The sequence below is a fragment of the Odontomachus brunneus genome, unplaced genomic scaffold (assembly GCF_010583005.1).
Source record: "Odontomachus brunneus isolate Ranch 3 - 2012 unplaced genomic scaffold, Obru_v1 Obru_scaffold_006, whole genome shotgun sequence".
In the NCBI taxonomy this organism is placed as follows: domain Eukaryota; kingdom Metazoa; phylum Arthropoda; class Insecta; order Hymenoptera; family Formicidae; genus Odontomachus; species Odontomachus brunneus.
Window position 1 is genome coordinate 3,162,604 of NW_022639456.1, and position 21,745 is coordinate 3,184,348.

The window sequence follows — 21,745 nt, forward strand, 5'->3', positions numbered from 1 at the left end:
GAGAGAGAGAGAGAGAGAGAGAGAGAGAGAGAGAGAGAGAGAGAGAGAGCGACGGTCGCAGCGATGGTTTTATCGGGCGACAAAATTGGAATAGGGCTGACGCGCGGAAACGTGGCGCGTGTCGCGAAATGAAGCCCGTTGCTCTTTAATACGGGAAATCGGAGAGAAGAGCCCTCGACCTCGGCCCTCATTCGCGATTCAAACGAGCTCACCTGATAACGCTTACGTATTCAAATCTATGCGGCGTTCTGTAAGCTCGAATGACCCGCGCGAGCGCTATTTACGAAAAGAAAAAGGAACACGTCCCGAGCGGGAAGCACTTAAGGAGTCGTTGCGCCTGGCATTTGTTATCGTATAATGGCTCCGAAATGACCTTTAATCCTCTACTCTCTCCACCCCCGTTAGCTTCGAGAGTCTCGGTATTCCGCTCCGCACATGCTGACTCAATTGACACACGGAAGAAAAAGCTATCTGCGTCAAGCAAGAATCTGTAGCTCCAGACTAATAGTTGTTATTTGAAATTCGTTTCTTTCTCTCCTCAAGCGAGATACTCAGATTGGAATTCAGAGTTAAATGAGATATTGAATCCACCATAATCATTGCAGATATAATGTTACATGTATCATATGATTCAACTTGGATTTAATTGCGATTGAAAATCTGATTATCTGTGATTATGTGAGACAAGTTTCAGGTGGTAACTACTGATATGGGTTTAAGACTCACATTAATAGTCAACTCGTCTCATAGTTGCGTCTACCACGCAACTGAAAAACTCTCATTTAACTCTGAATTCAGAGTATCTCACTTGAAACGAGTTTCAAGTAAGGACTATTAATATGGGTTCAAGTGTGGTAGCGAAAGTCTCTGTATTAATAGCTGTTACTTGAAACTTGTCTCAAGTGAAATACCCAGATCTGAATTTAGAATTAGACGCGAGGTTTTCAGATGAATTGCAGTTATAAATGTAATGTCATGTATATATGTATGTTAATATTGTACGATTTAAATGAAAAACTCTGACATAATTTGAAATTCAGATTTGAGTATTTTATGTGGAACTTTAAAGTAAGGACTATTACGGGCTCTAAATCTCATTAACATGTGAACACTTAAAAGTATAGCTGCCAACAGGCATATATTTAATTATGAAACTGATGCAGTAGAAACAGTAGCAAAAATTTGAATTGCAGCGGCAGAAATCTTCTTTACCGTACAATAACACAATTACCATTAACTTCAGATCAAAAGGCTGCTCTACAACCTACCGTCGACAAATGGATTTCGTCCAGTCAATTTAACGATATTCATGAGCGAACTATCAGCGTTACGTAAACAATCATGCAAATAATCGTTACACGCGCGATTACATTATCGCCGACGGATGGATTTCCCGGATCCCACGCGTGTGCGTTAATGGTGTGCTAATAAGCGGGAAAGTGCGTCGCCGATAGAAAACGCAGTCACTCACCAAGGTGGGTAGACACCACGCGGCGACGCGCCGCCCGCCCTGATCTGCTCGTTCACGTAACCGCTTCTGGGCACATTGAGAGCGCTTCTGATGCCTACGCTGGACCCGTCCAAGGTCCCGGGCCCGGGTTTCGGCACATGACTGCTGCAGTACACCTCCTTGTCGTTGATGGTGTGCTGGTTATTGTAATAGGTCTTCAGGGTGAGCTTGGTGCCGCAGATCGCGCACTTGAAGCAGCCCGCGTGGAAGAACGTGAAGTCCTTCAAGGGGCCCACCCTGTCGACCTGGTAGACGGTCTGGGCGCACCTCAGACACGTGCTCTCGTAGAAATTCGGCCGGTACATGATGTGCCTAAGCCGTGTCCAGGAAAGACACCTCGCCGCCGCCTGCCTCGCCGCGTATGTCGTCGCTCTTCTCCACACCGGATCTTCCTCCGGCTCCGCTCCCGATCACCGCTCGCTACAGTCTCGCTCGGCGCAGCGTTTCGCTCTCGATGCGTGCGACCTTGGAAATTAAAGGCTTCTATCAGGGAATAGAGAAATTACCTCTCACCGGCAGAATAACACCGGCGACGAGATCGTGCATTCAGAGGCTGCGTTTAGAGATCGTCACGGGCGTAACTCGCGAGCATAACAACCGTCTTTTTTGGATCTCTCCTCGATTTTTCTTTGGAGGAAAACCTCGTAAACCTAGCTCCAGATTAATGCTGCAATTCTAAGCAGAATCGTAAGTCTCGTAACTTGTTCTCGTAAAATTCGTCAGAACTTATGAGTAGATTTACAAGTGCAATATCATGCAATATCATATGTCATACAATTACTCGTAAATATCTACGATTTCATGTAATTTACGGTATTTATAAATAATTGTACGATATACTACTGTGTCCAAAAAGTAAGGTGACATTGCATTTATTTCGAAAATTCTTTATTTATTCTTGCAAATCAATTTCGTCCCCTTCAAAGTAATCCCCCCCTCATACACTTATTCCAACGGATTTTCCAATCTTCGAAACAGTTGTAATAATCGATTTCAGGAATGGCCTTTAGCTCCTTCTTCGCAGCGGCTAACTGTGTGACGATAATGCACCGTCACACACTGCGCTGATTATTCGTGATTTTTTAGCCAAAAACTCGACTAATATCGTTCCACAACCACCGTATTCACCTGATTTGGCTCCATGCGACTTCTGGCTCCGGGGACACCGTTTCGAGTCGATAGAAGAGATTCAAGCCGCTGCGAAGAAGGAGCTAAAGGCCATTCCTGAAATCGATTATTACAACTGTTTCGAAGATTGGAAAATCCGTTGGAATAAGTGTATTATATCAGGGGGGGATTACTTTGAAGGGGACGAAATTGATTTGCAAGAATAAATAAAGAATTTTCGAAATAAATGCAATGTCACCTTACTTTTTGGACACAGTAGTATGATACTGCATAGATTTGTAAATCTACTCATAAGTTCTGACGAATTTTACGAGAACAAGTTACGAGACTTACGATTCTGCTTAGAATTGCAGCATTATTCTCAAAATATAATTTCCAAACGTGTGTATTATATGTGTAGAGGGGAGAAGTGGTTAACTTGACCAAAAATTATTGTTACTTTGGCGCTAATTATTCTTCTTGTTGTTCTAACGAAAAGGTAGACTGAGAAAAAATATCTGAAAATTGATTTTTGGGATATATAAAGTTTGTTTCTCTGTGAAATTTATTTTTGTAAATAAACTTTATATCCCACAAATAAACTTTCAAGGACTCTTTTCTCGGTGTAATAGTGTGTTAAAACACACACATGCAACAATATCATCATCACTAGCACTATAATAACATTTACTAAAGAAAATGGTTCTCTTGATTATAACTCTTTTATTATATGATTACCAATATAGCAAACGCTTCTTTTCTCAGTTGCAGTTTGCAACATCAGAATGAATTTAATAATCGCCAATTTTCATGATGCTATTAGACAGGCATGTCTCTTTATTTTTCTCACTATTATCTCTTCATCACCATCGAGTGCAGGTAAAATAAAATCAGTTTCATTTAATTTTAACAACACGATCGCAAATTCAAATCGTCCAGTTTCGTTCAGTTTCGTTCAGTTTTGACACGTACTTCAATGCTGTTTGATTCATTATTTCGCGTTATTTGGCATAATTTGGCATAAATCCTCGCTGTTGCGAGCTCGCTCGTATCCGTTTCATAAGCTCCCCCCTAACGCCGGATATGAGGATGGGAATCGGACTCGTAGGAATCATACGTAACAATTAGTTGCAACCGTTAATTATGGAAGCGAGCTTCTCGACCGGCGCAACATGCATGGCACTCGCGTTTGTTTTACGCTCCAATTCGACGCTGGTAACGAGGTTCTTTTCATTCCCAGAGAAGAGTCGAATCGCCGCGCGTCGATCATCGCGAGAGACTTCCTATCCTGTCGACGATGATATCATTCTCGAGCAGAACCTCGGTGTTCTGAGAAAGAAAGAGAGAGAGAGAGAGAAAGAAAAGACAAGTCTCACCCCGATATATTAGGGCGGAGGTGCGCTCATGAAGCGAGCCGCCGCCGACACTTTCCTGCGAAATTTTGCAACGAATCATTGCCAATACCTCGCGGAGTGGGCGACTAAAGAGGCGATTGCGACACCCATTAATGACCGCGATATGCCTATGGCAGTAACGTCGGCGAGATTTTCCCACGTATCGTTCAGACGCGAGCACTTAATAGCGTTTCTATCGTGATTCCCGGCGCGCTAATACACCCGCGGTTAATGTGCTCCTCCGCGAACTATTCCCACCTCCCTCTCTCGCCGCACCGACCCAAATAATTACATATCGTTAACCGCGCGCGTGGTTATGCGCGATTAAATGCGAGTGGAAAGCCGTAAATACAACGTAAGCGCAGATTGAAGGCTGAGGGTATCCCACGAAAGTCGAGGTTTTCCGTCCGAGGGGGAACCAGTCTCGTTCACCGTGTAGAAATCGACTTTTCCCGAAGATCGGTCGCTTCTCCTCCTCCAGAGGAGGAGGAGGAGGACTCCCGATCGTCGGTCTTGTCCGTGAGAGACTAGACTTATGAAAATACAATTTGTACCGCGGTTTGAATCAGCTGAACGCACTACTTCGTGCATCTATCCGCCTGCAATGCTTTCTAAATTCTTATAATACCGTTAGTATCGCTGCCTACCGACGACCAAATAAACGTCGCTTTAACGCGTTGGAATTTCTCGACTTTCCCCTCGCCGCTAAGAAGTGTCCCGAGCGAGAAAACGCTTCGGACAATTGGCGGTAAACAGCAAGGATGTTTGAAAGTCGCGACGTCGCGTCGTTCATTCGCGAGTGCAACCCGACTCGAAATTTGGATCCTACTTTTGACCTCAATCTTGCATGTAACAGCTACTTGGGAGCTCTGAAGTCTATATCAAGCCCTGTTAATTCGATTCAACGTACTAGCTTTGCCGAGAGGTGCTCTTTGGAACCTACAAGTGGCATCTTGTGCGTTTCCTGCCATTTAGGGCAGAACTTCAGTTTCCATGCGTCTCAAGCGTACACCGGTACTTCGGAATATACCGATATTTGAAGGTTCAGGTCGAGAGCAGAGCTGAAATTTCGACTCGGGAACGGCGTACCTTCGAGACAATAGCACTTGCGACACGCTATTAGCAATGCGCTCGTAGAACACGACACGTGCCTGTTCTCTCGTTCTCCTTCTTCGCGCTCGGCGATTCAGGTATTTCGCGGCCGATCGACGAGGTCGTTCCCCTTTTTGCTTTCGCGCTCGTGTGTGACACTTCGTTATGCGAAGTCTTTTCTTTTTCCTTTTCCTACCTTTGCCGGACGGCAAAGAATCGACGCGGGTCGTAGGTGATCGCGCCGCGGACTGACGGACCGCGTCGTCGATGGAACGTATCAGAAAGTTCCTCTTCCGAAGAGCGAGCACGAGGTGCACGCCGCCATATCGGGAGAAAGCATTTTGTACGTGCGTCGCCGCGCGTATCGCGGCCCTCGCATCGCGGGAGAGTATGAGCTAATTCTTTGTAAATGAGGCCACGGTGCGCACGACCTGTTCTCCGCGTTCTCCGTCGCAAGGATAGTTCGTTAACCTGCGAATTGAATTTTCGCGGAGTAGCGTCTAACGGCGCGTCTCGCCCCCGGAGAACCGCAGATGTTAAATGCACTTGCAATTACGCATTGGGGATTTGCTCCATTTCGACGCTGGATAATCGAAGAAGACGGCTAGAGAGGTGGGCTATATTCGGTCGAGCATAAATTTTACGTCACGTGATTTTCTTTTCCAGCATAATCTCGTCCTCGACGGAATTTTTATTATATTGAACGAAAGAGTCCAAAAAATTAGAAATATTTATTTAATGGATACTGATATTATATTTATTTGCGCAAATATGCATATTTCTATATTGAGGAAAAATTTCTTTCAAACTAGAAAATATATGTCCACTTAAGACAGGCACTTTTTCACATAAATAATTATTTATTCTATTCAGACGGAAGAATTTGAATTTAAATAAATATGTTATATTACTTGTCGAATAAATATTTTTCACCTTTCTCTTTCAGTATATGGTCTCAACGGGTTACCTCAGAGAGCAAGAGAAAAATATTCTAAGCACAATTATTTATTAGAAAAATGCTCTTTCGTTTTCACATAAAAATATAAAAATAGGACCTTTAGCCAGAATTAAACCAGAATTTCGGTTTTTTTGGGCGGGAAGAATATTTTCCTCTTAGTTTCAGAAAAATTCTCTTGAGGCTGTACACTGAGAGAAAAATTATCTTAAAATCAACAAATATTTCCTTGGTGAGTGTCATTAACATATTTACTTAAATCTACATTCTCTTTACTTAAATCAAATATTGTTTATTTAAATCAAGTAAACAATATTTGATTTAAGTAAAGAGAATGTAGATTTAAGTAAATATGTTAATGGCACTCACCAAGGAAATGTTTGTTGATTTTAAGATAATTTTTCTCTCAGTGTATGTGAGAGGATCTCGCCAAGTGTATGTGAGAGGATCTCGCTAAGGTTATACTTTTTTACATGTAAGGGATGCACAGTAATTTAAGTAATTCATATTTTGCCAAGCAATCTGCGGTCGTTTCGGCGACTCTTATCGCGTATTTTAGTATTTACGCATGTTGAATTATGCACTTGTACGCTCGACGCGCAAACGAAGCCAGCCTAACCGCATCGCTTGATCGACGAGCTAATGTTTATACTGGCGACCACCGCGCCGTGGATAATCGCGTCTACGTCGATCGCCGCTGGCAATGAAACTAATAATGCGTAGTATTGATTATGACGTAACTGTGCCCGATAGCGCTAACAACGTCTCGCTCGTCAAGTATCGCGTGCTCGCCGCGATATCGCGCGCTCGCGCTCGCGCAGGTGCGAAAGTCCTGTTATCCGCTAATGGAATGTGATAAATCGACCCGTCGTCGCTCGGCCGGGTGCATTTTTGATACACCATCGCGCTCCAGAGCTATATTTCCCAATCGACGATAATTTCATAACGCGGAATGCCGTTCGCGATTAGTGCGTGCTCGCCGGGCGCACTCGCGCGCGCTGTAACGGAAACCCTCAACTCGTCTCATTAAACTGCGCGCGCGACCGGCGAAGCGCGGAAATCGTAAAAACCTCGTAAATTTCACCGTCGCGAGCGACTTTTGCGTAAGCGGCCGCAGGTGCGGACGCCGATTGCTCGGAGGCCCCAGAGACACGACAGCGCAAAAATTCTTAGTAGCGGGACGGTGATGACGCGCGACGGAAAGAATATTCCCTTCTTTATAAATTCTCTTTAACTTTACTGTGTTCTTAGTAGTCCAGGAATAGACTGTCAGCCAAGTCAGTAAGGTATTTTGTTAAAAACATGATAAATTCCTCGAGAAACGTAGCAAGTGTTTTTAGCACAGTTCAGTTCCTAAAGTATAAGCAGGTGTGAAATGAGAGGACAGTGAATTGCTGCAGATAGTCGATCTATTCCTCGGTTACAAAGTGCTATACAAGATGTATCGTAACATGTGGGACTCACTTCAGTAATGAATAGGGGTCACAAAAACAACGAAAAAAGTTCACATGTGTCCTGTTTGACCTTGTCTCGAAGTTATAGTCATTTTTGTATTTTAATAACCCACAACTGCTTACTGTCATAGAAGATACTCGAAATGGGCTACCCCCGGTCTGTATGCTTGCGGTCGTCGTATCAGAGAATTTCGCAATCTTACAAAAATTCCAGGTGTATGTCGAATTTGTTGGCAAGCTTGTTGTACACGTTCCTGGTTAAATTTTTGAAAGACTGCGAAATTTTCTGATACGACGACTGCAAGCTTGCATACAGAGGTAGCCATTTTGAGCACCTTCTATGACAGTAAGTTGCGGGTTATTGAAATACAAAAATGGCTATAATTTCGAGACAAGGTCAAATAGGACACCTGTTCATATTAACTTTTTTCATTGTTTTTGTGTCTCCTATCCATCCATGAAGTGGGTCCCACATGTTACGATACATCCTGTATAGTAACTTTTATTATAAAATTCCTACGTGCAGACGTATCGCGCCACTGAGAAAATTAGGGAGGACTTTTGGATCAAACTCGAATTCGAGCTCAACTTAATTAACGGGATCAAAAATCGTTTGGCCCTCCCGATTCCCGAGCCTGTTGATGGCCGACAAGGAGAGCCGAGTTTCGTTACGCTGTTGCGTTCAGGTGCGTCCCTGACCGGCGTGACTTTCCGCGACGAGAGTCCGCGATTTGCGTATACGCCGCGAATGGCGAGTGAGTCTCTCCGTGGAATGCGATCGGAGCGGCGCGATTATGACGAATTACATAACTTCGGGGCCACGCGGGAGGAGCCGGCTCGTTGCTGGTGTGCGCAGACGGTCGCACGTAATGGCGCGTTGCTCCCGTACGTGTGTAGAGATCGCGCGTTCTTCCGGCAATTCGGCCAGGTGTGCGACGCTGGTCATTTATCGCCGCCGCTCGTCACAAAAAGCCCGTAATCGCTGCGTAATCGCACCTACGCGCTACGGGAGTGAGCCGAGTGAAGTACGACGAGTCGATCCGAGGGGGAGACGGGACCGGACGAGACCGAACGAGACGAGCGCGACGGCGAGGAACCGTAAGGGGAAAAGGAACAAGAGAGACGCGGTGGCAGGGGCAGGAGAGTGAAGAAAGCGGTTTTCGGAAAGTAAGGTGGAAACGACGGCGAGATGCGTCGGAAGCCCGGCGTGGCGCGTCGGCCGCTCATGAAAATTATTTACGGCATTCCTCACGTCGTTCATCGCGCGATAATGTCCATTCGAATGGCCGGTGTCCCCATTCCGGCCCACCTTCTCCTAGGTATTCATACCTGCCGCGCTGTACACGGACGGGGTCCCACCACGAGCGCACGCGTCCCGCCCGTGTCGCGCATGCCGCGAGGCACGAGAAACTTTATTACGAAGCAAATCGTGCAGAATGCGGCCGTGCGAGACTCTCGATTCGGACAGGCGTCGTCTCCCGACGACGTCTCGCGAAAACAACGCCACGAGAGGTAACGGGAGTTCGCGTCTCGCGGGCACGAGACGCGAAAAATGGCGCGGCGCGACCTCGTGGGCTCCCGCAGTCTCGTGTCCTTCGACGTCGAGTGCCTCATCGAGAGGATCGCGCGACGTGTCGAAAAGAGTGCGAATCTCGTCTTACGACGCTTCTCGTGTCACGTGACGCCGAAGAATATGGTACGAAAGTAACTTCCGCGAATCTATTTTTAGATAAAAAGGAAACGACGTCATCGCTCGCGCCAAATGACGTAACCGACGTAAGATTGCCGAGCGATGTGTGTACTGTATGGTCGACTGCGCTCAGCGAACACAACGATTGAGTGATCGACTTTTGGGAGATTGACATGCGATCAGTAGATCTGAAACTATACATCAATCATGGATCATTTTTATCGAACGGTTGTGCAACCGTTGTGTCTTCTGAACGTAGCCATCATCATCATGTCTCAATCAAGATATCAAGGCTTGCTTTTAGCGAACTGTCCATTAACTAGGTTTAATGAGGTAAAGAATCCGTTAAAGTAGGTAACCCTTAACCCGTTGTTAGCGAAACCACTAACTGTTCTTCCGATCGTACACGCGCAATGTACCGAGACCTGGCAAAGGAACCGTGTCCTTTTAATTGCTCGCCTAGCTGGTACAATTCCGTATTACACGGAAAACAAATTTCAGCTCGTGCAACTGAATGGGAAAAACTCGCTGACGAAAAGTAATGTCTCTGTTACTTTGGTCGAAAACATTCGTCTGAATATTCAGCTACATCAAAACTCGATTGAGATAACCGAAAGCGATTAACGGAGTAGAAACCTGCTGCAGCAATTTTTCTGTTCCTATAACCGAGCTTTTTATCTGGTTCCCAGATACCAGAAAATGTAGTTATACTAGCGAACTTAGTGTTTCCTCCATATATTTGCTACGTTAACATGAAACATTCGACTGGTGACGGAGACATTCCAACGTCAAGACTTGATATTCGGTGCATACTCGGGCACACCGACCGCGAGTAAACGTCACGATACGCCCATTGACGGTTCATGCACGTGTCCTAATTCCGGTCCCGCGATATTCTCACGAACCGACAGGCTTTGCACGGCCGAACATCGGAGGTGAATATCGAACAGACGAAGAAACTCGCAGGAGGGACTCTTTCTTCCTCCCGAAGACATTTCTTCCCAGTCATTCGCGAGAGCCCGCTCTCCTAATTCGCGACGAACTGAGCCCCGAAGGGACAGTTGCACAGAATCGACACACCACCGTGAGAGAACGTATGACAACTATATCGACCACAAATCTCGTCAACCGCAACTGGCGGTCCCGTCGCACTCGCACACTCGCCTGAAATTTGGCTACACGACGACCTCTTGCGCAGGATCGCGACACGCCGTTTGAAAGTGGAGCGGCGTCGTTTCTGGAAATCGCGAATACACTGCGACTGCGACGAGCCGCTCCTGCGAGCGTGAGCGATCGCGCAGGATACGTACGTCCTCATAATCCTCGCCTCGGCGTCGTCCGCGAGCGGCCCCGATGGCTGCTTCCGCCCTGGCTGCCGGGCATGTTTCTCCGCCTGTGTCAGTCTACCTGTCTTCCTCTGCTGACTCGTCCGAATTCCCCGCGGAATCGCCAGCTGGGCCACAGGAAAGGAGGATCCGCAGGTCGCGATGACCCGATGGCGCGCGCGCGCTCGTCGTCAGCGGTATATCCTCACGGTTCTCTCACCGGTCTTCCGGTGATTTCTGCACCGTGCGTTGAAATCACCAGCGCGAACGCCTCGCTCCGTTTCGCGAGCAGCGCGCGGGTGCGCGCGCGTGTGTGTACGCGATTGATGAGCGACGTGAGGACGAGGAACGCGAAGAGGGAGCACAGCTAGGAGATACGGAAGAGGAGGTGGAGGAGGAGGAGGAGGAGGAGGAGGACGAACGGACAGACTGACGGACCACCGTCGCGATTCCACCTGTTCTCAGCGATCGTCGTCGCCTCGACGTATCGATCGCTCGGATAGAACGCCCGCGGATGGATCGCACGCGACTAACACCGCCGACCCGCCTCGACCGCTGGTTTATACGTCGATCGTCGCGTGTCCTCGCGACTATCCCGCCGGCTGCTCCACCGGATTTATGCACGACGCCACTTTCGACCTTCCAGTCAGCGCGCACGAACGTCTCTGACACGCTTTCGGCGGTCCGCCACCTGGAATGAGGTCTCAGCACCGTGCAAGGCGGCCCCGCGCGACTCGGATCGAACCTGAATATCGCCACCTGCCTCCGACGACGTTCCGGGAAGGTCTGAGGTGAGAGGAACGGCCATTTTGAGGCACCGCCGATGGATCGCGCAGGTGGCGCTACGCCTGGAGAACCGATGTGCCCTACCTGCTCGTAACGGTCACTCTCTCGTGCGCGTTCACCTGGCGAGGACCTGGGCCCGTCGAAGGCGCGCACCGCCAAGCTGTGTCCTTCGATCGAGCTATTCCTCGAGACGGAAATGTCTCTTCTTCTGCAATTATCATCTGGGAGTGAAGCTTAGATTTCGCGTGCAACTACGTGCAAACTATCTCCTTGGCCTGTATTAATAGTCGTTATTTGAAACTTGTCTCGCGCGCGAGATACTCAGATCCGAATTAAGAGATGAATCTTTCACAGCTGAAGCACATTACACTTGCAATCGCGATCCCATTGAAAAAGTAAGACACAGGAAAAGAACTTGGTTGAATTAACGTGGGAAGATATAAATTCCGAACCAGAATTTTGGTTTGAAATTCCCCGAGTTCTATTCGAGTTAACAAGATTCTAATTAACCAAAACAACATTTCTGAACTTTCAACTGTTCAATTTGAAATAATTGCAAGTTTTGATCAACCAAAAATTTTGCTTTGGTAACTTCATCCGGAATTCACAGAAAAAACAGGGGAGTCTCTGCTACGAACGTAACTCAAGGTCTAATCGCGTGACTAGTAAAACAATTGTCATTACGGACGATTTTTTATCCACAGACATACAAATGCTTATAGAGTGAGAAAAGTAAAATGTAGGAAAAATTCGAAACGATCGATGAGATAAATTATGATATTCTCGAAAGCCCTTATTAATAAAGACCTTAGATATCAATCTAAGTCTGTATATATATATATATATATATTTTTTTTTTTTTAACAGTTGTCAACTAAAACTTATATAAGATACTCAGATTTTAATTCAAAGTTAGATCTTCATTTGAATCGCTTAATTATGATATTCTCGAAACGATATCTCCGTTGTTAATCCGCTTGACGCGAATCGCTTAGAAATTATGCCATAAACGCGCATGTAATGACTCGGTATAATGACACAGCATGCTGATCCGACTTTGATATAGTTGATACCTGGATGCAAGGACGAGTTGCGACACGCGTGCGGTTAATAGAGTAACAAAGTTCAGATGCGGAGCGAATCGCTCGCGGGGCGCGGTCGCGAAGATCTCCAAAGGTCGCTACTTTGCATTGGACGTGCGTTAAGTGTATTTTTGAGTCGCTCGCTTCCTCTCGGACACCATTTCTAGGCAGAAAGTATAAGATTGGCGCGTAAAAGCGTGTGCGCGCCCACTCGCGCGCCCGCGAATCGCTTCGCGCACGTGGGAAGCGATTTACATGCGATGACGCAATGGAGGCAACGACAAATTACATATTACTCGAGGCATTACCGGAGATTCTTATGCTCTATTTCGTCGTGACGTTTCGATACGCTGAGATCATTTCCCCCGTACCTGTCTCGTGGGAGAAGGATAATGAGCGCCGGACATCGTCGGTTAAATTATGTGCCCACCTTAATGCACTTTATTAATGAAGCTTCATTGTATTTCCTCGTTAGATAAACGAAGACCGTGTCATGCGAGGGAACACATTCAAAGTAAATATTTGCGGTAATAATCACATGGTTGGCGACGAATTCGTCGTGTAAATTTGCGAGCCAGATGAGAAGCGACTTTGTGATCAGTCACCTTTCGTCCTTCTGTTCTCTTCTCGCCCTGAAATAATTAAAAGTAATTATCACGCGAGCAATCGCAGAAATATCTCTTGAAGTATCCGATTGTCGAGGAAATCGAATGAAAAAAGGGGACGAAAGGGGATGGTCCCTGTCCTCGGCCCAAGCGAGCGAGATGTAGCAGCCCCCGGCCAGCGGGTGCCAATTCTCTCTCCAACATCCAAAGCGCACTCGCTCACACACGCGATATATTTACGCGAACGGGGAGACTCCGGCGAAACGATGGCAGCGGTCCAGCAGTCGCGTTACGGAAATAGATTTCGGTGTCGGCGGCGGGCGATGCAACGGCCGTTCGCGGAGCTAGCAAGCGAGCGCCGCTGAAAAGCAGCCGGAGAGACGACGGCGGCCAGTACCGTGTCGACCAGTTCCCGAGGAAAACCGGAAGAGTCACACCCCGGCGAGGTCCCACATGAGCGTGAGTGCGATATTGCGTCCCACGAGAGTGCAACCCCCGGTGCATCTTCCGGTTTGAGATACGCACGCACAGTGCACATACACACACCCGGCTATTTGCGGTCGTTCGCGCGGCGGGAGGCCTTCAGCAACGGGTTCTGTTCCGCGACGTGTCGGCACCATTTGTTCTCCACCTTGGAGCCAGATTGCTGAAGAGGTTGCTCGCGATAAAGCAATTTTCCGCGCGCTTCCGACCGGCCGCCGCGACCGCAAGGTTGCTCGAGAAGCAGAAAGGTAGCGACGATCAACGTCGTTAAACTGACCCGCTCGATTTCAGCCGCGGCAATCGAGTCAGGTGTTGGTGTGATTCGAAGCTCTGACTCTTGAATCTTTTTCAATAAATCATGAGTCTCCAATGATTCGTCGTCCCGGACGAATCCGTTTCTCCGGTGAGACCGATCTCCATCGAATCCGCGACTCAATGCTCCTCGTAATCTTGCAAGGTCTCGCTTGTGCGCGACATGGCACAGGGAATCCAAGAATCTCGGCGCGCCAGCAAATTTCAGCAGCACAATTAGACGACTGGAGGACAAAGAGCAGGCTAGACTTGAAATATAAATAGAAGAGAACAGCTCACACAGCGGGCGAAGATCCCAGTGCTTTGTCGGGCGATATTCATTCAGATCGTGAATCGCGACGCGCGCTGCGGTGACGATAGGTCGACGCTGGCGCGCGAATTGTCTAAATCGGAACTCTCTCATGGTACATCGACTCCTGGTGCGCGTACAGCTCATCGGCCGTGCGTGGAAAGTGCATGCACGAATATCGGAACGTGCGTCTCTCGGCCGTGGAACAGAATGCGGGTTGCAACATCGACGTTCAAGTGAGACACGTTCCGCACGTTTCTTCGCTTACATGAGCACGACCAAGTCCGTGTCTCGCCAATTTTTTATCGCACGGGGAACAATTGCGACGCGATCGGGTGATTGACCGCAGAGAAAGTTCCTGCAAAACTCGTGAGTCTGATTGGCGCACGCTCTTGATCTTGACTGAATCTTAGGCCCGTACTTATCACCCGAAACTCGTCTTTAGTGAAACTTCAGATCTCAATTCAGATTCAGATGAGAATTTTTCAGTTGAGCCGCGGCTGCGAATATACATCATAACTGAAATGAAAAATTGAATTCTGACTGAATACAAATCTGAGTATCTCACGTGAAACAAGTTTCAGGTGACGACTATTAATCCGGAGCACACACCAATCAGACTCACGAATTTTACAACAGTTGCTAGCTTTCTCTGCTAACGCAGCCATTGTTATTATGAATCGACAGTCTACAGATCTGTTTTTTTAGCTAAACTAATGCTGTACTGCTGGAGTCTCTCTTTTCTCTTTAACCCCTTATCAGGCCTTTTTCGAAGAACTTCCCGAACTGGCGTACACCGATGCAACAAGTAAGAATGAAACGAAATCTACTCGTCCCGCCCTAACTTGTTGCATCAGTTTGCATCAGTTCACAAAGTTCTTCGAGAAAGAACAGACCTCTTGTATACTCGTTTCGCTCTGAAGGCAGCAAAAAGTGCAGCATGTTTCGGCTAAGAAAACAGACCTCATATTTCAGCTGAACACCCTCGCTCCGCATTCGTCGACTCCGCGGCGGCGCGTTCGTCGCGTTTCCCGATGCGGTCATCCTTCTGCTTATGCGGGTACCAGCGACTGATGGGGTAGCGTAACGCGCGATAAAGGGAAACTCGTTTCTTACACCGATGCACAGTGAGAGTCACCAGCTTGTGAATCAACGTGTACGCGTTATCTACCGCCAGTAACTCCTGCTCTGAGTATGACAGTTGCTTCCGGTTTAAAATCCCTCTTCGTTCTTGCGCGTCGCGCATACCAAGCGTCGCCTCATTATTCCGTGTCGCGACGCGACACCGCGAGAGAGAAAACGCGACGGACGACGCAGTCGAGTGGATTTTTTCACCGCTCCGTTATCTAATGCAAATCAGTATTGACATGAACAAAACGCGAGACTCGTCTGAGCGTAAAAGAAGTTCGCGGTCAGAAATTCTCGCGGATAAACTAGAAGTTGGACGATCTCCAACTTTCAACTTGCGCGGACGTACACGACCTCAACGAGGAATAGTTTCGCGACCTGCGCTCAGCTTGCGCTTGTTGTATCTTGTTTTTTTTTTTTTACCTGGTCTTGTCAAGCTCCGAGGCAACATTGCGAGAATACAGGAAACGATAATCGCGGAGAAAATGATTAACGCATAGCAATAAACATAGCATTAGATCGCCATACGGGAGATCAGTTATTTTTCCACTAGATTCTGGTTTGTAGAAAGCTACTGATCTGGACGCGACTCTTCCACCGCTCGAGATAGGAACAAAAGAAGAAACAGAAACATTTCTAAAGATACGAACTCTAATTCGAGAAACTAATTCGAATTAGCTTCTCGCGACGTGACGGCATCCGTGATCTTTTGTTTCTCTCTTTTTCCCCGAATAACACCGTGCGGATGTGGCAGATTAATTATTCAGTTCGACAAGTCTGCTCGATGTATCGAGAGGAAATGCAAATACGACAAAATAAAGTAGATTACAAGTAAACCCACGATTGACTGATGTACGTAAACTGTACAGTAACTTTAAGTATATTAATTCAGGAGATTCAGTAACGTCGAATCTCCTTATGACTGATCATATTACACTCATATTTATTACATAGAATGGCGAAACAGAAATATGAAGAAAATCACCAAAATTAGCCCGCAAACATGTCATGTTAAGCACGATACGAATATCTCAGTGCAACTTTTAGTAAATTTTTTGCTGCATCAATACAACAAAAAATTCACATTATTGTACGATGTAAATTTAATAATTAATTCAATACACAATATATCCACTTCACAAATCTGATTGAAGGAATTGTGAAGTTTTCATCATCGATTATCTCGCGTTGTAATAGTCATGAAAGTTTATCTGGGATGCTGAGCCGACAAATGTCGGAGTATTCTCGGAGACTCTTTGTGTATTTAAGTCGCCCACCTTCTATCGCCAATAATCCACGGTAATTGCGCTCTGAAATATTTTGCGCCTCAAATCGGCCTCAAATTCGTCTGCAACGCGTTCGATATTATTTCACGTGTGGGACGTGAGACATCCTCGTCGTCGGCGTGTCACCCACGCTGCGGAAAAATAGTGTCACGGCTCGGCTTTATTTCTGGAACGCGGAACACCCTTTTTCCCCGGACGCAGAAATAGAAGCCGCGGTCGGCCGCCACTTCCGGCACAGGTCGATCGCCGCTCTGACGTCGCCGACGGCTGGAGAGATGCACACGCTCGTGGAAAAAGCGCGATTGTGCCGAAACGATTCGGGATTCCTCCTTGTTACCGCGCGCGCGCGCGCGCAAGCCCAAAACGCGACACGGCATCGATTCACACTTGGCACCGTTATGGCGGTAGTACGCTGCCAAGGTACCTTGGGATCGTTCTAGGCTTGGGGATTTAGCTCGACGTCGCGCTAACTTCGCTGTTTTTGCGCTTTGCTTCTGCGTTCACTTTGCAATCATTTTCTTATAGCATTTTAATTTTATCCGTAATTATTCGCAAATATTTCACTCTTATATTTTTAACATTTCTTGAATTTGTTGACAGTTGCTTCTTAAATTCCTGAACTTCTCAGATTCTGGGTGAACTTCTCAGATTCTCGTTGTAACTGCAACGTATACAATGAGCTTATCCGTACACATTTCTCGCGCATTCTCTGCCTTAGATAAGTGAAGCTTGTCGATGGAAATTATTTATGTTTCGTTACATATGTAGAGATATCATTGCCGCAATATGACGTTGCAATAACGGCCGCTGAAGCGGAACCAACAGAGTGCCTCGAGTAACAAGAGTAATAGAGATGCACCGGTACCTCTGGCATGCTCCCCGAGTGAATGACTATGATTCAGGAAGGAAATCGTGGAGGAAATTCTCGTTGTTTTATTTTCATAGAATCCGGGAGCTGAGAAATGGCGACCGATGGCCATATCCAATCCGTCCACCAAGTTGCGGATGGCGAGGTCGATGCCTCATTGGGTGATGGTACGTCTTTTATCATAATCGATCTCACAATAGGTCATGTTCCTTATCTGTCTATCGCTGTTCTCCTCCGTGATCTATCGTCTATTTTACAATCGTCGTGGACAATAAAGATGCGGATGAGATATAAAGAAAGATTCTCTTCCATAACTTATCTTTATTTAATTCCACGACAGACTAACTGACTCGTATTACTCGACTACTCGACACAGCAACGCACATACATTCACCCACGAGATTTATAAAATGCATAAAAATTTGTCGAACGCAAGGCGCAACAGCGGGAAATGGAGCAGCATCAACGCCGGCCACCGACTCCTCCGAAAGCCCCGCCGCCGTCGCTCTCCGGGGACTGTGGTGACCCCGACTACGAGATCATCGAGTTCCCGACCCGACCGCAAGCCCAGAGATCCTCCACGATAACGACGACGACGACGCCGACGACGACGACGACGACGACGACGACGACTGCGACAACGACGACGATGCCACAGTCGTACGTCGGTAAGTGCGCCCTGTGCGGCACCGAGAACGTGTTCGCGCGCTGCGACACGTGCCACGAGAACTACTGCGAGGCCTGCGACGACATGAATCACAAGCACCCGAAGCGGAAGCACCACGTCCGACGGAGAATCCTGACCGACAACGCGAGCAGATGCAGGCCGCCGTTGCCGCCGAAGGGCGAGAACCTGATGTGCCCGCCTGTGCCGCCGCCGCGAAGAAATCGCAAGACCACTCAGGTAGGCTGCGTCCTGGCCTGAAAAGCTTCCGACTGGCCGTCGATCTTCTTCCAGGCATCCGACGCCGCGCTCGTCGTTCTTTCGATAGCCCTCGACGTTCCCAGCGGCGACCCTCCTTCTCCCCTTCGCCGAGGATCGTTTCCGGAGCACTCGAACTCGAACGGAGATCAGGTTGGCAACGGTTGGGTGAATTCTTCGCTCAGGTTTCTCCTGTTCACTCGACGACGACGATCGCGAATCGGATGGTGCTACTCGCGCGTGCGACGCGGGACGTCGCCACCGAGAACAAATACTTGGAAATTTATGTGGGATTTATATAAAGTTCATTTCTCTGTGAGATAAAGATTACTCCCGTGAATGGACTTTACATCCCACCGACAAAATTTTCGAGCATCCTTCTCTCAGTGCTGTTACTTAGTCTCGTCGCCTACCTCGTCTCCGTCGAGTCGGCCCGCGAGATCTGCCGATCTCTACGACGTTGCTGGTTAAGAACTCAACGGTGTATATATAGTAACTTTACCCTCGAAACGTCACACCGAGGCAGCGTTCCCGAGAGAGCGTTCTGAAGAAGGCGTCACACACTGCCCTTGTCGCTTGAGCTTTCGTCGACATTGTTTTTAGTTCTCAGATTCTACTTTTTGCGCTCGCAGAGATACCTTATTGTACATATTGTTGTCGTTGTTCTTTCGTAATACACCATGTTACCGAAAAACACTGATGCCGTATTCACTAAACCCGTTCTCACGTCCAATCTCGTCGCGGAAAGGACGACGGCATCGGCCGCCGACGACGACGACGTTGATACCGGGCGTTCGTCGCAATCGCGCGATCGGATCGCGTTATCGCGGATTCACGTGGAGTGGTGAATATAGCAGGTTACAGTGAACACGGTGAACATGATGATCATTCTCGCGCATAATCACGACACCTCATCGACGACGACGCCGCCACTTTGCACACTCTCTCTCTCTCTCTCTCTCTCTCTCTTTCTGTTTCTCTTTCTCTTTACCGTTACCAGCCACAATCTCGACTTATTTTCACACTCGGTGTATCGCACTTCTTTTCAGCATACACACACTAGACGGGCTATCATCCAGCTGCTTTCATACCTGCCATGCTCATGAAACGACGAACGACTTGATGGGGTGTTATTTGCGTGATTTTTGTTTGTAATACTGGTTTTTTTTCTTCTTCTCTCTGCACACCTCGCACACCGGCGTCTGGACGAACCTGTTCTCACACGCTTATCAATTTGTTTGATTATTTTTCCGACCGATATTATCCTCTTTTATACTGCAAGAGTCTTTTTCTAGAGAGCACACTTTATCGCCCGTCGTGTCAAACACGATCGCCTGATCGTGTTTCTCATTGATACAATACCGAAATCGATGCAGTCTCGCGAACGAACCACATCTACGGTCCTCGACGACACTCCGAGTGCCGTTCCTCTATCCACAATATGCAATTAAGTCAAGCTTTCGCGCTTAGGCTATATCGGCGCTAGCCAAAGGATCCGCGCATCTCCCTTTGCTCGATAAGGTCGGCAGCTTGAAGCGCAACTTCCCCAACACGAAGCCGTTATCCACGACGCCGGATTCGGGCTCGAGAGTGTCAAAGTCCACGAATATCTTAAACGCGTCTTCCACCGACGCCACAGGATCAGGAACGGACAAGATGTCCACTCTGCAGGTGAGAAATGCGACAGGACTACGTTAATTATGAGAAAACGAGTCCTTTAATGAATCGAAAGATTTCGAAAATTACAAGATATTCACGTATATAGATAAAACTTGCGAATACTTCCTGCGTTTTCTCTATACATATCTGTTTAAACGCGAGGAAGAGGAAGATATCGCGGGATAAAATTCGTCAATTTAATCAATTGAATGGCGCGTGTCGTGCAGCAATCATTCGCAGTGATATCCAAATTATTTTGAAATGTCTCACGATATTCGTAACGTTCGAAATCGAAATGCCGAATATTTAGGAGAGATACAGAAAGTACCAGGAGGCGATGAGGGCTCAGGACGCGAACAGACGACGACACCCGTCGTCCGACACCTCGAGAGACACCTTGGGCGGGAGACCGCTTAGCGTAGGCAGCCCGAGACCGGCACCGTCACTTCCACCTCCGCCGCCACCTAGAGCTATGATACAATCAGCCAGCGTCTGCGACCTGTCGGCCGTTCACATGTGGAACCCTGGAATGCATCAGGTACTCCTTGACATTTTGACTTTAACTTTATTCTTTTATACACGGAAAAAACGTTGGTTGACTTAATCGAATTTCTGAGAAAATATGAACGAGTCAGGAAATTCCAGTTGAAGCCGGAATTTCTGGTTCGTTTATATTTCAGCAGACGCTTAGTTAATTCAACCGAATTTTTTTCTTATATGTTATCAGTTTTATCGGTTTGATTTCTGCGATATTATCAGCTTGTTCTCAATTCAATCTTAATATATTATCAGCTTCATCGTTATCGTCGATTTTATCACCCATGTCTTCTAGGTTACGCCATAGTAAAAGTAACAAGGAAAGAAGTAGACTAAAAGTCAAGAATGTTTCAGGCCCAATCGATGGCGCACTTAGGACCCGGAGGTGTGCCGATGTGGTATCCGCCGATGAACTCCTGGGACATGTCGATGAGAGGCTCCACCATGAGTCTGCATCATCCGAGTATGTGGGGATACCCCATGGGCTATCCGCCGGCGCAGATGTTACCGCCGCATTACCCGGGATCTCTTTCGCGACCGCACAGTCCGGCCAGGAGCGTCAAGTCCAGTCGGAGGTCGAAGGCGGCGTCTCCGTCTCCCAGCCTCAAATCCAAAAAATCCTACGTCTCGCGATCACGATCGAGAATCTCGCCGGGATCGCCGTCAGATGCGAGCTCAGAGAACTCTGATGAGTCCGACATCGATGACAGGCTCTCGCGAGGGTCCAGAAGTAGACTCGGCAGCATGTCCAGAAGCATACGACAGCGAAGCTATCGCGACGACGACGAAACGAGGAGTTTCTTGTCCAAGAATCGGCGAGAGTAAGTGGAAAAATACGTGAAAATAAAAAGCAAATAATATCTACTACATGTTTAAGAAATATCGACATCATCAAGTTGTCGTTACGGGAATCAAAGGTAGTCCCGGCTGACTATGAAAATGAAACGTTCTGTAGAATTTTGTCTGAATGATAATACTTGTAGTCAACCATAATGCATATATTTTCATAGTTCTTCCTCGAAAACAGTCTCAATAAAATATATAATATTTGATAAAATAATTTAATATTAAATATTCGATAAAATAATTTTTAATATTTGATATCTTGTTCAATATTTAATATTTAATATTTTTAATATTTTAATTTTTAATATTTTAATTTTTAATATTTTAATTTACATTTAATATTTAATACTTAATGTTTAATATTTAATATTTAAATTTTTAATTTTTAATATTTTTAATATTTTATTCAATGTGT

At 46.9% G+C, this 21,745-nt stretch overlaps 2 protein-coding genes across 7 annotated transcripts in view; one reads left to right on the forward strand and one right to left on the reverse strand.

Moving 5' to 3' along the window:
• Window positions 1-11,297, reverse strand: part of LOC116853804 (hillarin) — a 32,892-nt gene extending 21,595 nt beyond the window's left edge. The window contains exons 1-2 of one of the 2 annotated variants that reach the window (XM_032835035.1): window positions 10,513-11,297; window positions 1,472-1,975 (exon numbers count right to left, since the gene is read on the reverse strand). In XM_032835035.1, coding sequence (XP_032690926.1) covers window positions 1,472-1,815 — 344 coding nt within the window. In that variant the 5' untranslated portion in view covers window positions 1,816-1,975; window positions 10,513-11,297. The remainder of the gene's footprint in view (window positions 1-1,471; window positions 1,976-10,512) is intronic. The other variant, XM_032835034.1, reaches the window with a different exon arrangement.
• Window positions 11,298-11,308: 11 nt separating this feature from the next.
• The window catches only part of LOC116853802, a 28,108-nt gene continuing 17,671 nt past the window's right edge, over window positions 11,309-21,745 (forward strand). The window contains exons 1-6 of one of the 5 annotated variants that reach the window (XM_032835033.1): window positions 11,309-13,459; window positions 17,444-17,533; window positions 17,803-18,270; window positions 19,759-19,959; window positions 20,258-20,485; window positions 20,839-21,305. In XM_032835033.1, the coding sequence (XP_032690924.1) occupies window positions 13,454-13,459; window positions 17,444-17,533; window positions 17,803-18,270; window positions 19,759-19,959; window positions 20,258-20,485; window positions 20,839-21,305 (1,460 nt within the window). In that variant the 5' untranslated portion in view covers window positions 11,309-13,453. Of the gene's footprint in view, window positions 13,460-13,540; window positions 14,321-17,443; window positions 17,534-17,802; window positions 18,271-19,758; window positions 19,960-20,257; window positions 20,486-20,838; window positions 21,306-21,745 lie in introns of those variants that run through there. The other 4 variants (XM_032835032.1, XR_004380038.1, XM_032835031.1 and 1 more) reach the window with 4 other exon arrangements.